Source organism: Struthio camelus, chromosome 4 (assembly GCF_040807025.1).
Source record: "Struthio camelus isolate bStrCam1 chromosome 4, bStrCam1.hap1, whole genome shotgun sequence".
Lineage (NCBI taxonomy): Eukaryota > Metazoa > Chordata > Aves > Struthioniformes > Struthionidae > Struthio > Struthio camelus.
Genome location: NC_090945.1, coordinates 26,135,724 through 26,151,460, shown reverse-complemented (window position 1 = coordinate 26,151,460; position 15,737 = coordinate 26,135,724). Strand labels below are relative to the sequence as shown.

Below are 15,737 nucleotides of genomic sequence, written 5' to 3'. Positions count from 1 at the left end.
AGATAATCTTAACACAAGCACAAATGTCAGTGTGAGAGTGGCACGGTGCCAGGAGCAGGTTCAGAGCTAACTTTCTGGAAAGGGGACATGCCAGGACTCCAGAGAGGAGAGTGGGAAAGCAGATACACTTCTGACACTTCCAGTGCACTTGCTCCAAGTCTGCATAAACGTACCTCCCTTCAGAGCAGCTTAGACCCTATCTCTTTGTATCCCTGCTCCCAGGCCTGGGCTGGAATACCAGCTTCAGCTTCTCCATGCTGCAGTATAGGATGCCGCATAATCATAAACCCTGGTACCATCCCCTGGCACACCTTTACTGCCACTTCCAAAAGCAGTAACAACCGCAAATATTTTCCATGATAACAACCTGGAAAGTATGGTCCTCCACATCAAGGTTAAATTCAGTCTTAAAGATGATGTCATGCTGTGTCTCTGACAGCTATGGTGAGAAATATCAGACAGCCCAGTGAGCACGTATGAGATTTGCATCTTACTCAGCAAACTTAAGATTAAGAAGGATGGCTCATAAACTATCTTCAGGCAAAAGAGCTTATGGGCCAATTATACCCATTTTCCTTTTCAGCTGAGACTTCAAAGAGCACCTTTTCCTCAACAATGTTGCAATTCCTAGAAAAACTGTAGAGTCACAAGGTCAGAACAGAAGAGGTTGTCCAGAGAAAGATTTAAATTTGTGGGGCCTGCAACATAGGATTCATAGAGGCTGTGCATATGGTATCTGCTGCTAATGCAGAATAAGAATTGTTTTAAACAAGCCTTTAACCAAGTTTTTTGTATATACCATTCCTTATGACATAGGTCACAAAGTATCGGTGCATGGGCCAAAGTGTCTTTACATGACATCCACTCTGCTTCTTTGGGAAACTCTGTGATCAGCTGAAGCCCACGCTATTTAAGCTCCTGCAGATTTCTCCTTTTGTTTTGTAGAACGCTTATCAGAGTTTATTCCAACCTATTTTCAGCAGAGCTGGCATCTGCTAGTGTAACTTTAAGGACTTCTTGACTTCCTTTTCCTCCTCACTTGCTCACCCACTTAGAAGAATTCTCCCCTTGACTCTTTCCTCGGTCTGGCCAGCACTGAGTAAGAGCATTGTCTGGTTGAATTCGCTGAGATTTTTAACAAGCTTGCTGTATTCCTTTGCTCTTTTCAAGCCAAATGAAAATACGCGTCCTGATTCTGTCCTTTGTCGCTATGTGTGTTGGTATGTACATATACGCACAATGTATTTCCAAAAACTATGTAGACGCTATGCTGGAGCAGAGATCAGAAGTTCTTTGACAGATGTATACAGGAAAATAATTTAGAGATTATAACTGTCTTAATTTAATAACCTCTGCATTTTTGAAAGGCTTTCAAGAATGTTAAATTGTTTTAAGACTGCTTCTCAGATAAACAACCATATTTGGAAGTTTGTAATGCATTTAGAGAAGGATAATACTTAAAAAATTGACGTAGCAACGAATCTTTCATATTTCCAAATGGATAAAATTGTTTTAGCCCCTATAATAATTACTAAAAAATTAACTACATTAGCACTGAAAGTATAATGCTGATTCTGTTACAATAGTGTGTAATTTGATCCTCTTGGCATGTGGTGAGCTGCTATGTAAGTAAGCAATTCTATTTCTAATGGAGAGATATGTTCAGAGTGTATCAATATGGATGTCTCTAAATCAGTCTTGCCTTTATTCTCAGTATTAGCACATTACTGCAGGTTATCTCCAATTATCCCCATATATTAATCATCATCCCGCCGTGCATGGAAATGAATAAGTGATATATGAAAAGTATGTGTTCTGAAAAGTTTTTATTTACTTTAAAATGAAGAGGGATACAGAGCCAAATTTTCTGTTGGTGTAAACTGGTGTGCAGTTCACTGAAGTCAATGTTGTCCTGCCAGTCTCTGTGGAAAGCTTTTTTGATTATATGATTGTTTTAGTGGTAATTATATGGTCTTGATTCTACTTCTTGGATGTATAGGACAACTAAGTTCAAATGGCACTACCATGTGTTGAAAGTCCACGTACCTGATACCTGGCACCAACACACCCAGGTCTCAGCTTAGGCAGCAGTTCATGCAGCCTCTAGGAGCAACTGGTAATGAGAGAGTCAAAAATGCTGTCAACTAGTCTTCTTCTCTATAGGAAAATAAATAAACATTTTTAAGCTAGCTAAATATCTTTTCTTTATTCAGATGATAATATTTATTTCCTTCCTAAGTAAACACATTCGGATTAGGAATAGTTCAAATTAAGGTTAGAAGCACTTGATAAAATGCCTTTTGTTATACTAATCGGAAAACTGTATATGTGTTCTTGAAGTCACATGGAGGATGTTTATATGAGGTTTTGCAGAAGTGGTGTTTCCTGGAGTGTTGAACACTCAAGGCTTAGCAAGAGAAGGTCTATAATACACAATGTCCTTCTTTATCCTTCGTCAGTAGCTGCTTAATATTTGTATTTCATTAGATTGCTCGCTTTGACGTCGATGGCTTGTTTAGCAACATTGAATCGGTCCATCACATATCAGCCAAACTGCTGTCATTGTTGGAAGAAGCCACGGGAGATGTGGAGCCACCCATGCAAGTAATCGGTACGTTTACTGTCCTCTTGAGTTCTACAAAGCTGCATGAAAGAATAAATATAATGCTTTCCTGTCCTCTACCCTCATCAGACTTAACTAGTACCACTCCTAGAGACTAGTACCACTCCGTGCTACTAGCTGTCCACAATAATATGTGAAACATTAAATGTGAAGCCTGTCCAGTGACTCTACTGTACTCATATCAGGCCTGATCAGGATGCTCTTATTCAAACCTTCTGGATTTTGAGGGGAAGGAGGGAATGAGAGAGTGAGTTTAGTATGAGTAAAAACTGCAGCACTGAAGTTATGCCATACACTGATAATATCATTTTCATCTAGTCTGATATTACCTAACCAACTCTGCTGACGCTTAAACCAGCTCTTATATTGCATATTCATAATTGTATCATTCAGGCAAAGCATTAAAAAATGATTGGAATAATGAATACATCACAAAAAAACAAACATTGAAAACTTCTATCTAACATTGCAAATATCCATTGGCAATATAATTCATGCAAGAGATGGTTAAGTGTCCTTAGCAGGGACATGGTCAGCGAAGAAAGCTGTAATTGATATTAAGTTCGTGGAAATCTGTGTGATATTAAGTTCGTGGAAATCTCTTCCTTAACTGCTTCTCAAATGCAAAGGCAGTAGCTGAGCCATCTTAAAGGATCAGGTGAGAATTCTTAATTTGCTTCAGTGTAAAGTCATCCAGTTTAGTTTAAAAAACTTTCAGCTATGATTCAGAGGTCAGAGAAATTCTTTCCTCCTTAAATTGACCACATACCACAGGTAACAGGCTATAGAAAGAACCCCTCTGCTTGCAAAAAAAAAAACACAGAGCAAAAAAATATCAGTTGCTATTTGACTAAGAAACATGATTTCGAAGTATATGAGGCTTGGGAAAAGTATTAATCCTAGCACGTCTCAATCTGGTTTGCCAAGGCAACAGCTTAACGTAGTTTGATGAGACTGTGTTGTTTGGCGGTATTTCAATAAAAGTGCATCACGATGAGTCATACCCTTAATAAGCAATGTTCTATTCTAGCAGGAAGTGGCTTTCTTCACAGCAAAGAGAATCATCCTTTTAGTTCCCTGCCACATCCAGAAGACAAACAATTTCATCAGTTTATTAGGGTGTGTTTCTCCAGAATCAAAGAGCCATGAAAATGTATGGGATTTTGGATCAGAGAGTTGGCTAAATTATGTCAGGGAAAGAAAGTGGAAAATAAGGTGTGAGCAGTTCTTCCAAAGTTAAAGACAAAAGCAGGGAGAATGACTGCATTACTATAAACACTAAGTTAGTAAGTTTGTCATGCTCTGAAAGTATAGCAGGTGATCATTTTCTGTCTTCAGGAGCCTCACAGTTAGTGTAAAGGTTGTTAAAACCAACCTCTGGAAAAAGCAGGCTGATGAGAATCTGCTTAACACACCCATCATTTTCTAACATGTTTATGGTATTTAAATATCTTGTGTTGAAAAATCTTCTTTTGGAAGGCAACCCAGTCATGGTGAGGTAGAGGAATGTTCTGTGCATCCTAGGCTATGTTCACATTAACCAGTAGTGGGGTCCAATAGGAGCAGACATGTAGAGCAAAACCATTGGTGCTTAAAGACCTGATATCCATACTACACGTTTTAAGGGTTTTACTTCAGATTAGCTTTAGCCTGTACCTGTGGACTGAGAGGTCCCTTTCATGGTTGGACTTCATAAGATGTGCCTTCGGAGTGCGTTTTCTGGTAATTACCACCCCTACAGAGTTCAGTCTGTGTGTCTGTGACTGCTCCACTGTGCAAGTGAGGCAGGGGAAACAGGGATTACTGAGAGCACTCTCCTAATCTGAACTAAAATGCTAATGTAGACATATCTTTTGTGTTGTTTGGTCTTTTAAAGCTATGCACAGCAAAGATAAAATTGCCCTTTCCAGTTCTCTCTTACATTTTTTCCCTCTGTGCTCTAGTCACTGTATGCAGAGAAACATGATGGTTTAGATCTTATGCTGGCTTTCATGATTTGACCCCTTCTTCCTCCCTCTCCCACTGCTGTTGAAACAGAAAACACCACTGAAAGCCATAGGGAGAAATTACTTAAGCCTTCCTGCTAGGATTTTCTCTGGTGTCTGACCACCACACTCAAGGATAGGCATCAGGCAGAGCTGGATTCATTAGAGCGTGCAAAAGATTCAGGGTATTTTTAAACCTGTGCCAAAATACAATCCATTTTTGGCCCATATAGCAAGCTCCCACAGTGATATGCCCAAAGCTCAGCTGATTCAGTCCATACAGCTTGGGACCAAGAAGAGCTTTAGGCTTAAGAAATATTGCTGCTCTTACAAGGACCTGTCTATGAAATCAGCACATCATTTTTTTCATCATTTAGCATAAATTAAAATATTTGTCATTATGGGACAACGCATTAATGAACAGGTATTGCTCATCTCCTTCATTCTGGAGGAGAAGATGAAAATTTTTCACCCTCCAGTGCATGCTGAAATGAAGAGTAAGTCTACAGTTTGCGTTTTTGCTACAGAAAACATAACCTCTCTTGAGAGGTTAGTGCACTAAGGGCCATGCTAAGCACTTGGAGCTCTGGCTGAAGTTAGTGAAAACTGGGAGAACTCAGCATCTCTGAAAAGCAGGCCCCAAGGGAGCAGAATCAAGGGAAAGCTTGTTACGATTTCCCTTACAATGTTGGTTAATAAAGGCCTATATAGCAAGTTCATGGGAAAGTCAGGATGCAATGTGTGTTTTTAGCAGTCAGCATTAACATTTAGCACGAGAGAGAAGATAGAGATGCGAGACAGCTAAAGAACATTTGACCATAGGATGCTGATGCTTTTCCGACTGTGGCCTTAACAGTAACTGAAATTAACTTCTGTGGTCTTAGCTCGGTCATTGTTGTTCCCTTATTCACACCTTGAAACCAACATGCATTAGACAGCCCAGTTAACCTTCGCTGCTAGGGGAAAAAACCCAGAGCTGTGTTACTGTGGTAACTGAATCATTTTTCTCTTTAAGACAGAGCAGTTCAATGCAATGTATTATGAAACAGCCCACTCTGGTCAGGATGAAACATGCAGGATGCCTGACAGCTTTGTGCTCACTCTGTGAATGAAGAGAGAGCTCCCAATTAATGTGGTGCTCGGCTTTTAACTTTAATAATCATCGCTATAACTCAACAGGAATGTTTAGAAAACATCTGACTGGTTACCATACAGATATAAGTTTTCAGTAAGTGCTTGAGACAGTAGTTGTCACTGTTGTTGCTGTTCATTGTATGCATTTCCAAGGATGTTGATCAGGGTGCTTTTTTACATATGGGTGTAAGAACAAATATCTCAGCAAAAAAGATGAAGCATGCCTTTTCCACTTGGGTATTATTTCTTACATACACAGAAACCAACACAGGAATTTTAGGCTGAGAGAATTAGGCACCAGAATTAAACGGAAAATGGGGATATTACTGCTTTAGGGCCTCTAAAATTCCCAACTGTTCTTTGAGGAAAAAATGATGTTGTAGAGGACTGGAAATGTCAATGTTTTTCCCTTTTCAGTTGCATATAAACCTAAATAGTACATAAAAATGGCCGTAATCCACAGTGGTTTTAGTTACTTGGGGGACAGGTGGAGGTCGTTCCTCTGTCATGTGAAGAAACCCCTCTATTTGTTACGGCCTCTTCTAGGCCGTAACAATTGCCATCTGAGGATTCTGCAAAACAGACGATAAAAGTGAAATGGCTAATGGGAGATGGAGTTGTTATTCCTCTTATAACCCATTTAAGTTCATATTCAGTTGAAAAAAAGTCAAAAGGAAAATTAACATGCTTACGTTCATTCCTCCTGCCAGCCCAGAAAAAAATTGGTCACCTCTTAAGAGTTAAGCTCTCCTGTTTGTTTTTTCATATGAGAGGCATTAAGCTGGGGCACTGAATTAGGGGGTTGTGTATGAAGGGGTGCAGGGTGTGGAGATTTCGTCCCTTTTCCTGAGGGAATTTTTGTGCATTAACACTGATATAATGGTGCCCAGTGCCATAAGCAGCTGAGAAATACATGTAATAAATAATGCACATAAACACACAAGATCATTTCTAAGGAAAGTAAAGTGGAAACCAGCCTTTTTAGCTCACGGCTAATGTGGTGGAATAATAAAACTCCTTCTGAGATGCTGTTGTCTGGCTTGACACGCTTTGTTTTTCTCTTTAACAGGGGAAGTGTTCTTGCAGATTAAAGGCCCACTGGAAGACACATATAAAATCTACTGCTATCGCCACGATGATGCACACACCATGCTGGAATCCTATGAAAAGGATGAAGAACTGAAGCAGCATTTAAGACACTGCGTACAGTCCTTAAAGTAAGATCTTTTCAAATGATGATTTCTGTCCATAGTCAGTTGCCTGGCAGGGAACATTTTAAATGGATGTAGATGAAAGGTCCCCTGTAAATCCAGAGTTTTATGAGGCTTGCTGGGAGCTCTAGCTTATGCTGCTTTCATGAAAAGATGACAAGCCAGGGGCCATGATTAGATTTCTTTCTCTCTAAGATGGCCAAAAATAGCACAAGAAAGGTTTCTGTTCCCTTAGCTCCAGTGCCCCATACTGGCAAAAAAAATGCTGCATCATATAATGGGCTGTTGGGAACACCTTGCCCAACTCCTAGGAAACACGCTGCCCCCATTTTCAGCAATTCTATTGCCTGAATTAAAATAATATGTGATGAAGCTCTTCACAACGTACTGGTGTTTCTGTGCCCCAGCTATGCTGTAAGGCCCCAGGGATTTGGAGTTATTGCCGTGCTGGGCACCTTGTGATGGGGGTTTTTGAAAGTGACTGGTGTTGAACCAAGCTGTCATGTTCAGACAGCGGAATTTGCTCAGTTTCTTTGCCTCCAGCTCCAGCTCCACAGAAAAATCCTGCTGAGGACTGGAGTGCAGCAAAGTAATGGATCTTTCCTTCAGTGTGACTGCCCCTGAACCCAGTTGTGCGAACCACCTCACCTTTTCCATGCAGAACGCTTCTCTTCCCCACCTGCAAATTCACTTTCCCCTTCATTTTCTCAAAAACGTAGCACAGACTTGTCAAGAGGGAGCAGACCGCAGCCTTTCAGATCAGAGTCAAGCTCTAGAAAAGGCCCATGCTGCACACTTCTAGCAAAGATGTAAAGTTATCACAAATTCTTAATTTATGGAGCGTGTATCAATGACAGACGTTTCAACTATACCTCAGCTAATGATCAGTCTGTAGAGAGTGTCCTAACACTTACGACATAGGAAACATATCTGAATCAAATCTGGAAATGGTGGTAGAGAAAAATATTAACAAAAACAAAAGAGAAATGTTTACTTAGCAGACTGGTTATGTTGAAAGTAAGGCTTACTTTGTGCAACATGTCAAGTTATTAAAAACATAACAAAGTACATGTGCAGGGTGCTTAGGCTTTAGCTGCCCCGCAAGTTGAAAGAAATAGATTTTCAGATAAACTCAGGCTTTCAGGCTAATGGATGGCCAGGTATCTCCTCTAAGGGGGTGTTTCAGTTGCTGACTCCTACAGTATTCTTTTGCAGCTAATCAAGAGAAGCTGCAACTGTCATTCACTCATCCCTGCTGCTGAGGCAAGAGATTGTGGAAGGAAATAAGGTTAAAAGATAGCGTCTGTGTACATGTTAGGGTGGATGCTGCCGCTCCAGTTCTAGAGCCAGTAAGAGAAGCTCCTGTTCCAATATCACAGCTGGGATTTGTGAACAGAAAGGATATTTTCTGCTGAGCCATTGTAGCCTTGGCTAGCAGGAAGTGAAAAAAACCTACCTCACAATGAAGCCTTTTTTATATTGTTCTTTCCTATTGGCCTTTAAACAGGAACCAATGGAAAAAAACACTATTACATGTACTACATTGTGTTTTTTTCCTAGTGGCTAAAAATTGCAACCAATTGAAATGTTAAGACCTGAAAGTACACATTCAAATGCGGAGCTGTGGTTATCTAAACCTGTTACTACTGATTAGAGAGTACTTGTCTTATGAGGAAAATTATGCAGCATTCTTATCAAATACGTTATGGACTGTTTTCCATTGTGAGATATAATGCATTCAGGGGCCACCGACTGCTACTCTTGAACAATGTTTACTTTAAAATATTTTTTCCCTTGGGAAGAATGTTGTCCCATTTTTAAAAAGTTAAAACGGACTGACATTACTGTGGGCTTCTGCTCCTCAGCTAAGCCACACCTGCCACGTTAAAAATGACTTCTCTATTAGAAACATCTTGAGAGTGGCACTCTGTACATCTGTACAGGCAAATCAGATTTAATTAGCTAGGCTTAGATTCCCAGTCTTCCTGCTGACTGAAGAGGAGAAATTCCTTCCAAAAATGTAGGTGTCTGCCTTGGAGACGTGTAAAAACCAATTCTGTAGAATCCCGTGTTTCAGCAGTGATTATGCAAGTTGGGGATGTTGTTTGCTAGCTTTGCCAAAGAAATGCAGCTGGTAAAAATGAAAGGAAGCTGGCAACTACCTGCTCTGCTTTCAGTCTGAAGTAGCTTGGTCAACTATTACAAGGGCAGAGAGATATCACAAGCACTCCCAGAGCTGACAGTGCAGAAGCAGTGAAAGCACCAGCTTCCAGATGCTCAGTTAAGCCCTTAGTGGGCAAGGAGGTATTAGTGGAGGCAGTCAGATAGCAGTGGCTGACAATGTGATGCCAGGACTTAATACCGGAAAAGTCTAACATGGCGATGGGGTAACGTTTTGGTTCCCATGCATTTAGGTGATCTTCCCTAAGTTTAATCATACCATAAAGAAAATATTATTTGTGCATGCCTGAGTATTTCCAAACTACAGCTGTATCTCCCTGCTGTTTTCACTACATGTACAGACACTATTCAACTATAAAGAGGTTAGAGCTGATGTGTATCCTGCAAAGAAAAACATTAGTATCTTCATTGAATCTATATCCTAAAAGGCTGAAATGCATACTTTCTCATTTAGAAATGCATTTCTATTTAAATAAAATGGAGGGGGATGTTTATAAAGCCTAAGAATTACATGTATTAACTGTATAAGAATAACATGTTTTAATACTGTTAGGAGAAGGGTAACTAAAGCTAGTTTCCTGACAATCCTTTCTCATTTGGGGCTGTCTTTTCAAAAAGATATAGGGCCAGATTCACTGGTACCCTCTGGCTGTTTTGTGCAGTTCTGCTGACACATAGCAGCCATAAACCTAACTTAACTGGCCAGTTATGGCTGCTCTGTGTCACTGAAGTGTATCTGGGAATCTGGCCCATGATCAGTATAAATCCTTTCGGGAGGAGGCTAATGTATGTTTTGTTTTTCTCCTTTTGCAGAAAGATATACGAGGAAGAGTAAGTACTATGCCTTTTTCAGATGTAAAATAATCTTTTAAATGTCTTCAAATTATCTTACATATGCTTAAAACTCTACATTTGGAAATGTTAAGAACACAAGCATTTTGTTTCAGCATAACCCATAGATTTCTCCAGGATATAAGCGATAAAGACTTGGTTTTAATTTCTGTAACTGTCTGGTTTTCTAATTACCACTGCACCAGCTTTGCTGCATCTTCCAAAACTTGTGCTTTGTGAAGCTATTTAATCTGCTTGCCAACCCATTCAGAGCCCTTTATTATCAACTTGTTGTCTATTAAATGTGCTCAGAGAGTTCTGAAGTTCTCAGGAGTGCTTCTCAACAGCATAGTGAGGTCTTTGAAATCCAGGTGCTCTTAAATAATCTTGCACAGGCCTTTGTAAACCTGCTCAATGCACATTAGGTTCATATGTAAAGCTATTTCCAAAGTGATGACCTTTCTGTAGGCCTAAGTATTCAGGAGGTCCATCTTTCCCAGGATATTCCCTCTGACAGCGGCTGGAACAACATCAGAAGAGAACAAGCTTATAGCAACACTTTGCCAGAATACTCACCCAGAGCCTCCAATAGGTTGTGGTTAAGGGACTTCTGAGCCAAATGTCGCATCTTTGAAAAGGCATAAAGGAGAGTTAATACCAAGGCTGCAGTTTCTGGATATCCAGCAGGTCAGCATCATTGAAATGCAACAAATCTTGAAGTTGCCTGCACGGAGAGGTCAAAGGAAGGGTTAGCTGAACTGAAGAAAATGATTACAATCCCAGATAGAGATGTTGAGAGAGAAAAGAGGAATGGGTGTGTTTTCTATGGGTAGGAAAGGAATACTTGTAAGGTCAGAGAATATGTCAGTCGCACATCATAAATGAGATCAGTGTAAAAATAATCTTGATTCTTAAATAGAGAGTGAAGGATTGCATTTTGAACCTCTAAAGTTAGTGTTTTGAAGCTTAATTCAATGATAAGAAATAGTTTTTTTGCATATGGTTGTGATAAAGAAGATTCTTAGATACTCCCTCCTCTCAGGGAGCTGGGGCTTTAAGACAGACACAAATATGTGGAGAATAACCATAAGATCACGTGAGACAGCAACACACACAGAAATAGCACAAGACTGGTTGCTCTGACTTGCATAACCCTATCAGAAATGAATGCCCAATTATCTCCTTCAAGTTTCTAATAGGGTCTAGGATGCAACTCACTGAGTTTACATGATTCCCTAAGCAGCCGTCTGTTAAAACTGGCTCTTGTAAAGTTGCGTAGAGTGCAAGCAGCTAGGTTGAGCTGAGCGACCCTCCCTGAGCTTGGCGCTCTCACACAGTGTGGTAGCATTTGTGTCCCCCTTGGAACAGCAGGGCACTCAGAAATGCCGTCTCCTGCAATTCAGCTAAGAAGTTGTAGAATTTCAGCAGGCATGGCAGGACTGTGCCTAAAAATCTGGTTAATGTTGAACTAGAAAGTAGAGCACAGCTCACCTCAACCCATCTGTGATGTCACTGATCCCTTTACATTCTAGCACGATAAAGAACACAATTACATAAATACCAAACAATGCTGTCCTTTGCTATCAACTGGATAGGTTCAATTCTGCTTGGATTTACAGCTGTGCAGCCTCTGTGAATTCCCCGGGTTTGTATGAGAATCTTATGGCACAGTAAATTATTTCCCCTACATGTTTTGTACTAAAATGGACTTGACTCACATACAGTAAACCCTAAAGCCTAAGTCTTTAAATCGTATTGCAATCTATGATGCATGTACACAGTTCCAAAACTGCCAAGTAGAATATGACACCAGCCTCAGGCCCGTTACATCATACTGGCTATCATGTTCTCCACTGGAACTACCTGCCAGAAAATGAGAGAATGTGAAACTAGATATTGAATCATCTGTCTCTGCATAGCTTGCCACAATGTATTTTTTAAACAGTGGGCTTCTTTTTGTATTTGAGACCTTATTTTGTTGTGTGGAGGAAGAAAGGGTGTGCTGTGAAGCTCACTGCAGTTAAGACAGCTACATTTACTGCAGAGCTACAGTAATAATTTGCAATGAGATTAGTACAACTACTTATGGCCTATATAATACTTGCTAAATTCATGATAAGATGGGGTGCCTGAAGTAGCATCGCAAATGAATTATCAACTTCATTTTCTGCACAATAGATGTCACAAGCCGTTACACATCTGTTTCAGTTGCGTGGCAAGGGCATGTTCTACCAGGCTGCCGGGTGTTCTGATGGGGCATATTAGAAACAGGACTAATCTGGGGAGAGTGGTTATCATCAGATAATCTTGCTGGGGAGAATTAGATGAGTTGAACTTTGTGGCATTTAGTGCCCCAGGGAGTCATTATCTTATAACAAACCTACTATCTTTCAAACCATATTGCTAGACATTCGCATATCATGCAGATATGCGAACAGAGGGCTGTTTATCACTTGGGCAGCTGTCCAAAGTGCAACTATAAAAAAAGAAGACACTTGAAGATTTTTCCATTCATGAGGCAGCTTTTATAGATTTGCATTCATGGGGCTTTTCAGAGAAAACAATAACAATTTAAGATTTTTTTTCATTATTGCTGCCAGAAGCTGAAAGAAGGGAAAACAGCTCTCTATATTTAATGTAGGATACAGGGGAAACGAGGAGTACTGAAATGAGGAGAAAGTTTGGGGACATCAAGAAGCTTTAAAAGGCGTCTACTGTTAATTTTTTTTCATGCAGAACTTTTACAGAAAATGCCTCTGTGAGAGAGATGGCTTAAATATGCAGATGCCTCTTCTCAAAGGCATTCAAATTGTTACTTAATTAGTCAGCAGTAAAGATTGGCTCTTGTTTTATATATGTATATGTAAAAGTGGGAATGAAAGCCTTTTTTCCCCTCTTTTACTCTTTCTACTGTACAAAACAATAGATAGCAGCCTGCAAAATCAAGTGGATGCTCACTGTTTTTTGTACTTTCCTTCTATATTGTATTATTTCTGTATCTTTCCATGTTCAGAAATCCTTCTTCCCCTAGCATTACCTTGCCCGTACTTAATCTCAGACAACCTTCTTCTCTCCAGGATAGCCTTTTCAGGCATGCAAATGGAAAGCTCTGGTCTGCATTACTGTCCTTCACACTATTACCAATAGCTCACTCTCAGTTTCAAAGAGGAGGTCTGTGAGTCACACGCAGTTCACGCCAGCACTGGTGGTAGAGCACTCCCCAGTTTGCTCAGGAGAGTGCTGTGATGAGGAGAGACAATAGACCGTTCTGTCATTGTGCTGCCAAGAAGAACAAATTGTGCAGAGCTTGCAAAAAGAGATAGGTGCAGGCTGTGAACAGCTGCTGTTTGATGGCTCAGCTTTGCAGCATGGGAGAAAAAGATGAAGAAATCTGAGCGTTTTAGTAGGGCTAGTTCGAAGCTCTCCAGTAGCATTTAATTTTGTTACCCCTGGCATAAGTCCAAAAATGCATGTTTCTCCTCACCCTTACAGGTGGAAAAATTCAACATTGTGCCACAGCAGCAGAACAACTTCCCCTGGGCACCTGGGCAATCTTCCCCAGCCTCAGTGATAGCCAGCCCTGGCCCCAGGGCTTGGTCATCTGGTGCCACCTGCTCTGTTAAGACAGTATATTTCTACCAGCCACAGGGATGGACATGAAAATGCATGTGGCTGCTCCTGCCCTCTTTCCATTTTCTTCCAGACTTGGAAGAACTGGAAAACCAAGAGAGCATGAACAAAGCCTTGTTCAGAATGGGGCTGGAGCATAAATTCAGCGGGCTGATAACTACCTTGCATGGGGGCCAGAGAGCTCAGGTGGCCCTGTTGGCCTGAGTCACTTGGGAAGCCTGGTGCCCTGGGAAGCCGCTCTGTCCTGAGCTCGCAGGGACCGAGCCTGGAGCCACAGAGAGTCCCTGAGCCCATGTGGGAAGCTATGATTTTGCTACCCTTCCCTGGGTCCACGCCTACCCTCATCCTTCTGCCACTCCAGGCAACTGCCTACTTTACCTTTGCTTAAAGTGACTTCCAGCAGGTTGGATCAAGCCTAGGTAAACATCCTATAAGCTCAATGTTCCGCCAAAGTAAATCCAGTATCCTTTGAAGCTCAGCCATCATTAGATATAACCTACTGGAACCCAGCAGAGAAATATAGCAGGTAAAAGACAGTAAAACTACTGGGGTCACAATGGTAAGTTGAAAGGTGCTGTGAGAAGGGATACAGCAGCACACAGGCATCCCAGTTACTCACAATGAGGAGACGTTGCAGTCTTAAGGTTGAGGGGCCAGAGCAGGATGTAATAGCCCCCACTTACGCCCACACTTACATCCATTTCTCAAACTTCCTGTTATTTCCACCTACATCTCCCTTCTTTGGTGTTGTGGTATGTGAGTTGTACCATGCACACCCCCTCAGACTGAGTGGGACAATTTCAGAGGTAATGTCTAAGCAATAGTCTAGCAAATTGCTGAAAATACAGAAAACTCAGACCTGTCTCATTGAGGGGGCGAGAAGACGGTTTCATTTACAACTGCCCATGTTCCCTGACTTACTTTTGACATAAGTGGTAATTGCACCTCTATGACTCAGTGCAAAGCAGTCTTCTGGTTTTGATATTTTCTGTAGTTGAAAGCTCGACTGAAAAATATAAAAGGCAACAGCTTCAATGACTAGAGAGAAATAATAAGAAGTTTTTGTCTTCAAGGAGTTTCTCCTTATGTGACAATTTCTTTCTGTATAAATTACAGAGGAAAGCCAAATCTAATGGACATGGGATCCCTGATGATCAAACCAGTACAACGGGTGATGAAATATCCCCTGTTGCTCTGTGAACTCCTGAATTCAACTCCTGCCTCTCACCCTGACCACAAGGCATTACAAGATGCCCTTTTTGCTATGAAAAACATTAATGTGAACATTAATGAACTTAAAAGGAGGAAAGACCTAGGTAAGAAAAAGGCACAGTAAATTCCTCTCTCGTTGTAGATTTGGGTTGGTGATTACAAGAGAGGTTCCAACTTCAGTCATATTACCAGAGCAGTTTTGGTGGGTGCTACTTAAGGTGTGCAATAAGCTGGGCTTTAAGAAGGTAAACAGAAGCCTTGATGTGGTGTGTCCTCAGCCAGCTATGTTATCTCACAGGGGACACAGACTCCATAAAAATGAAAATGATGACAGAATCCATATTACAACCGCGTGCATTGTCAGTAAAGCAGTTGCAAACACAAATAATAATTAAGACACAATGGTAGCGATTTTTCTTACAGACTTGCCATGTTGAAGCCTTAACTCACTTTTCCCAAGGCAAGGATTGATAACAGGGTTTTCATCATCTCAGGCATTTTCACACAAGATTACAGCAAGTGACATCAAAGTGCCTGGTCTCAAATGGTTTCATATTTGTGTGCCCGACTCTGTGAAGGGCCCTGTGAATACAGATTATTAGTGTCATGAAATTCTCTGTCTGCAGTACTGAAGTATAAGAGAAATGATGATGATGAATCCCTTAAAGAAAAGTTCTCCCGACTGAATATTCACTCCATTAGCAAGAAATCCAAGAGGGTCACCAGCCATCTGAAAATACTGACGGGGGGAGAACCTCAGGTACTTACTCATCCAATTGCACATTTGCATTGACTGTCTTAGTTCTTTTGCACAGAGTTTTTTTTTCCTCCACAATGTTTTTGAAATAGATTTGGGGTGTTGCTTTTTTGCATCATCTATAAAGTCATTTTCTGAGTGTCATAGAAGACAGAAAAGATCATTGTGATTGA

The 15,737-nt window shown here is 40.8% G+C and overlaps 1 protein-coding gene across 1 annotated transcript in view; it reads left to right on the top strand.

Moving 5' to 3' along the window:
- Positions 1–15,737, top strand: part of ARHGEF38 (Rho guanine nucleotide exchange factor 38) — a 45,609-nt gene that overhangs the window by 11,145 nt on the left and 18,727 nt on the right. The window contains exons 3-7 of the mRNA XM_068941967.1: positions 2,488–2,611; positions 6,812–6,959; positions 9,948–9,965; positions 14,712–14,911; positions 15,434–15,567. Of these exons, the coding sequence (XP_068798068.1) occupies positions 2,488–2,611; positions 6,812–6,959; positions 9,948–9,965; positions 14,712–14,911; positions 15,434–15,567 (624 nt within the window). The remainder of the gene's footprint in view (positions 1–2,487; positions 2,612–6,811; positions 6,960–9,947; positions 9,966–14,711; positions 14,912–15,433; positions 15,568–15,737) is intronic.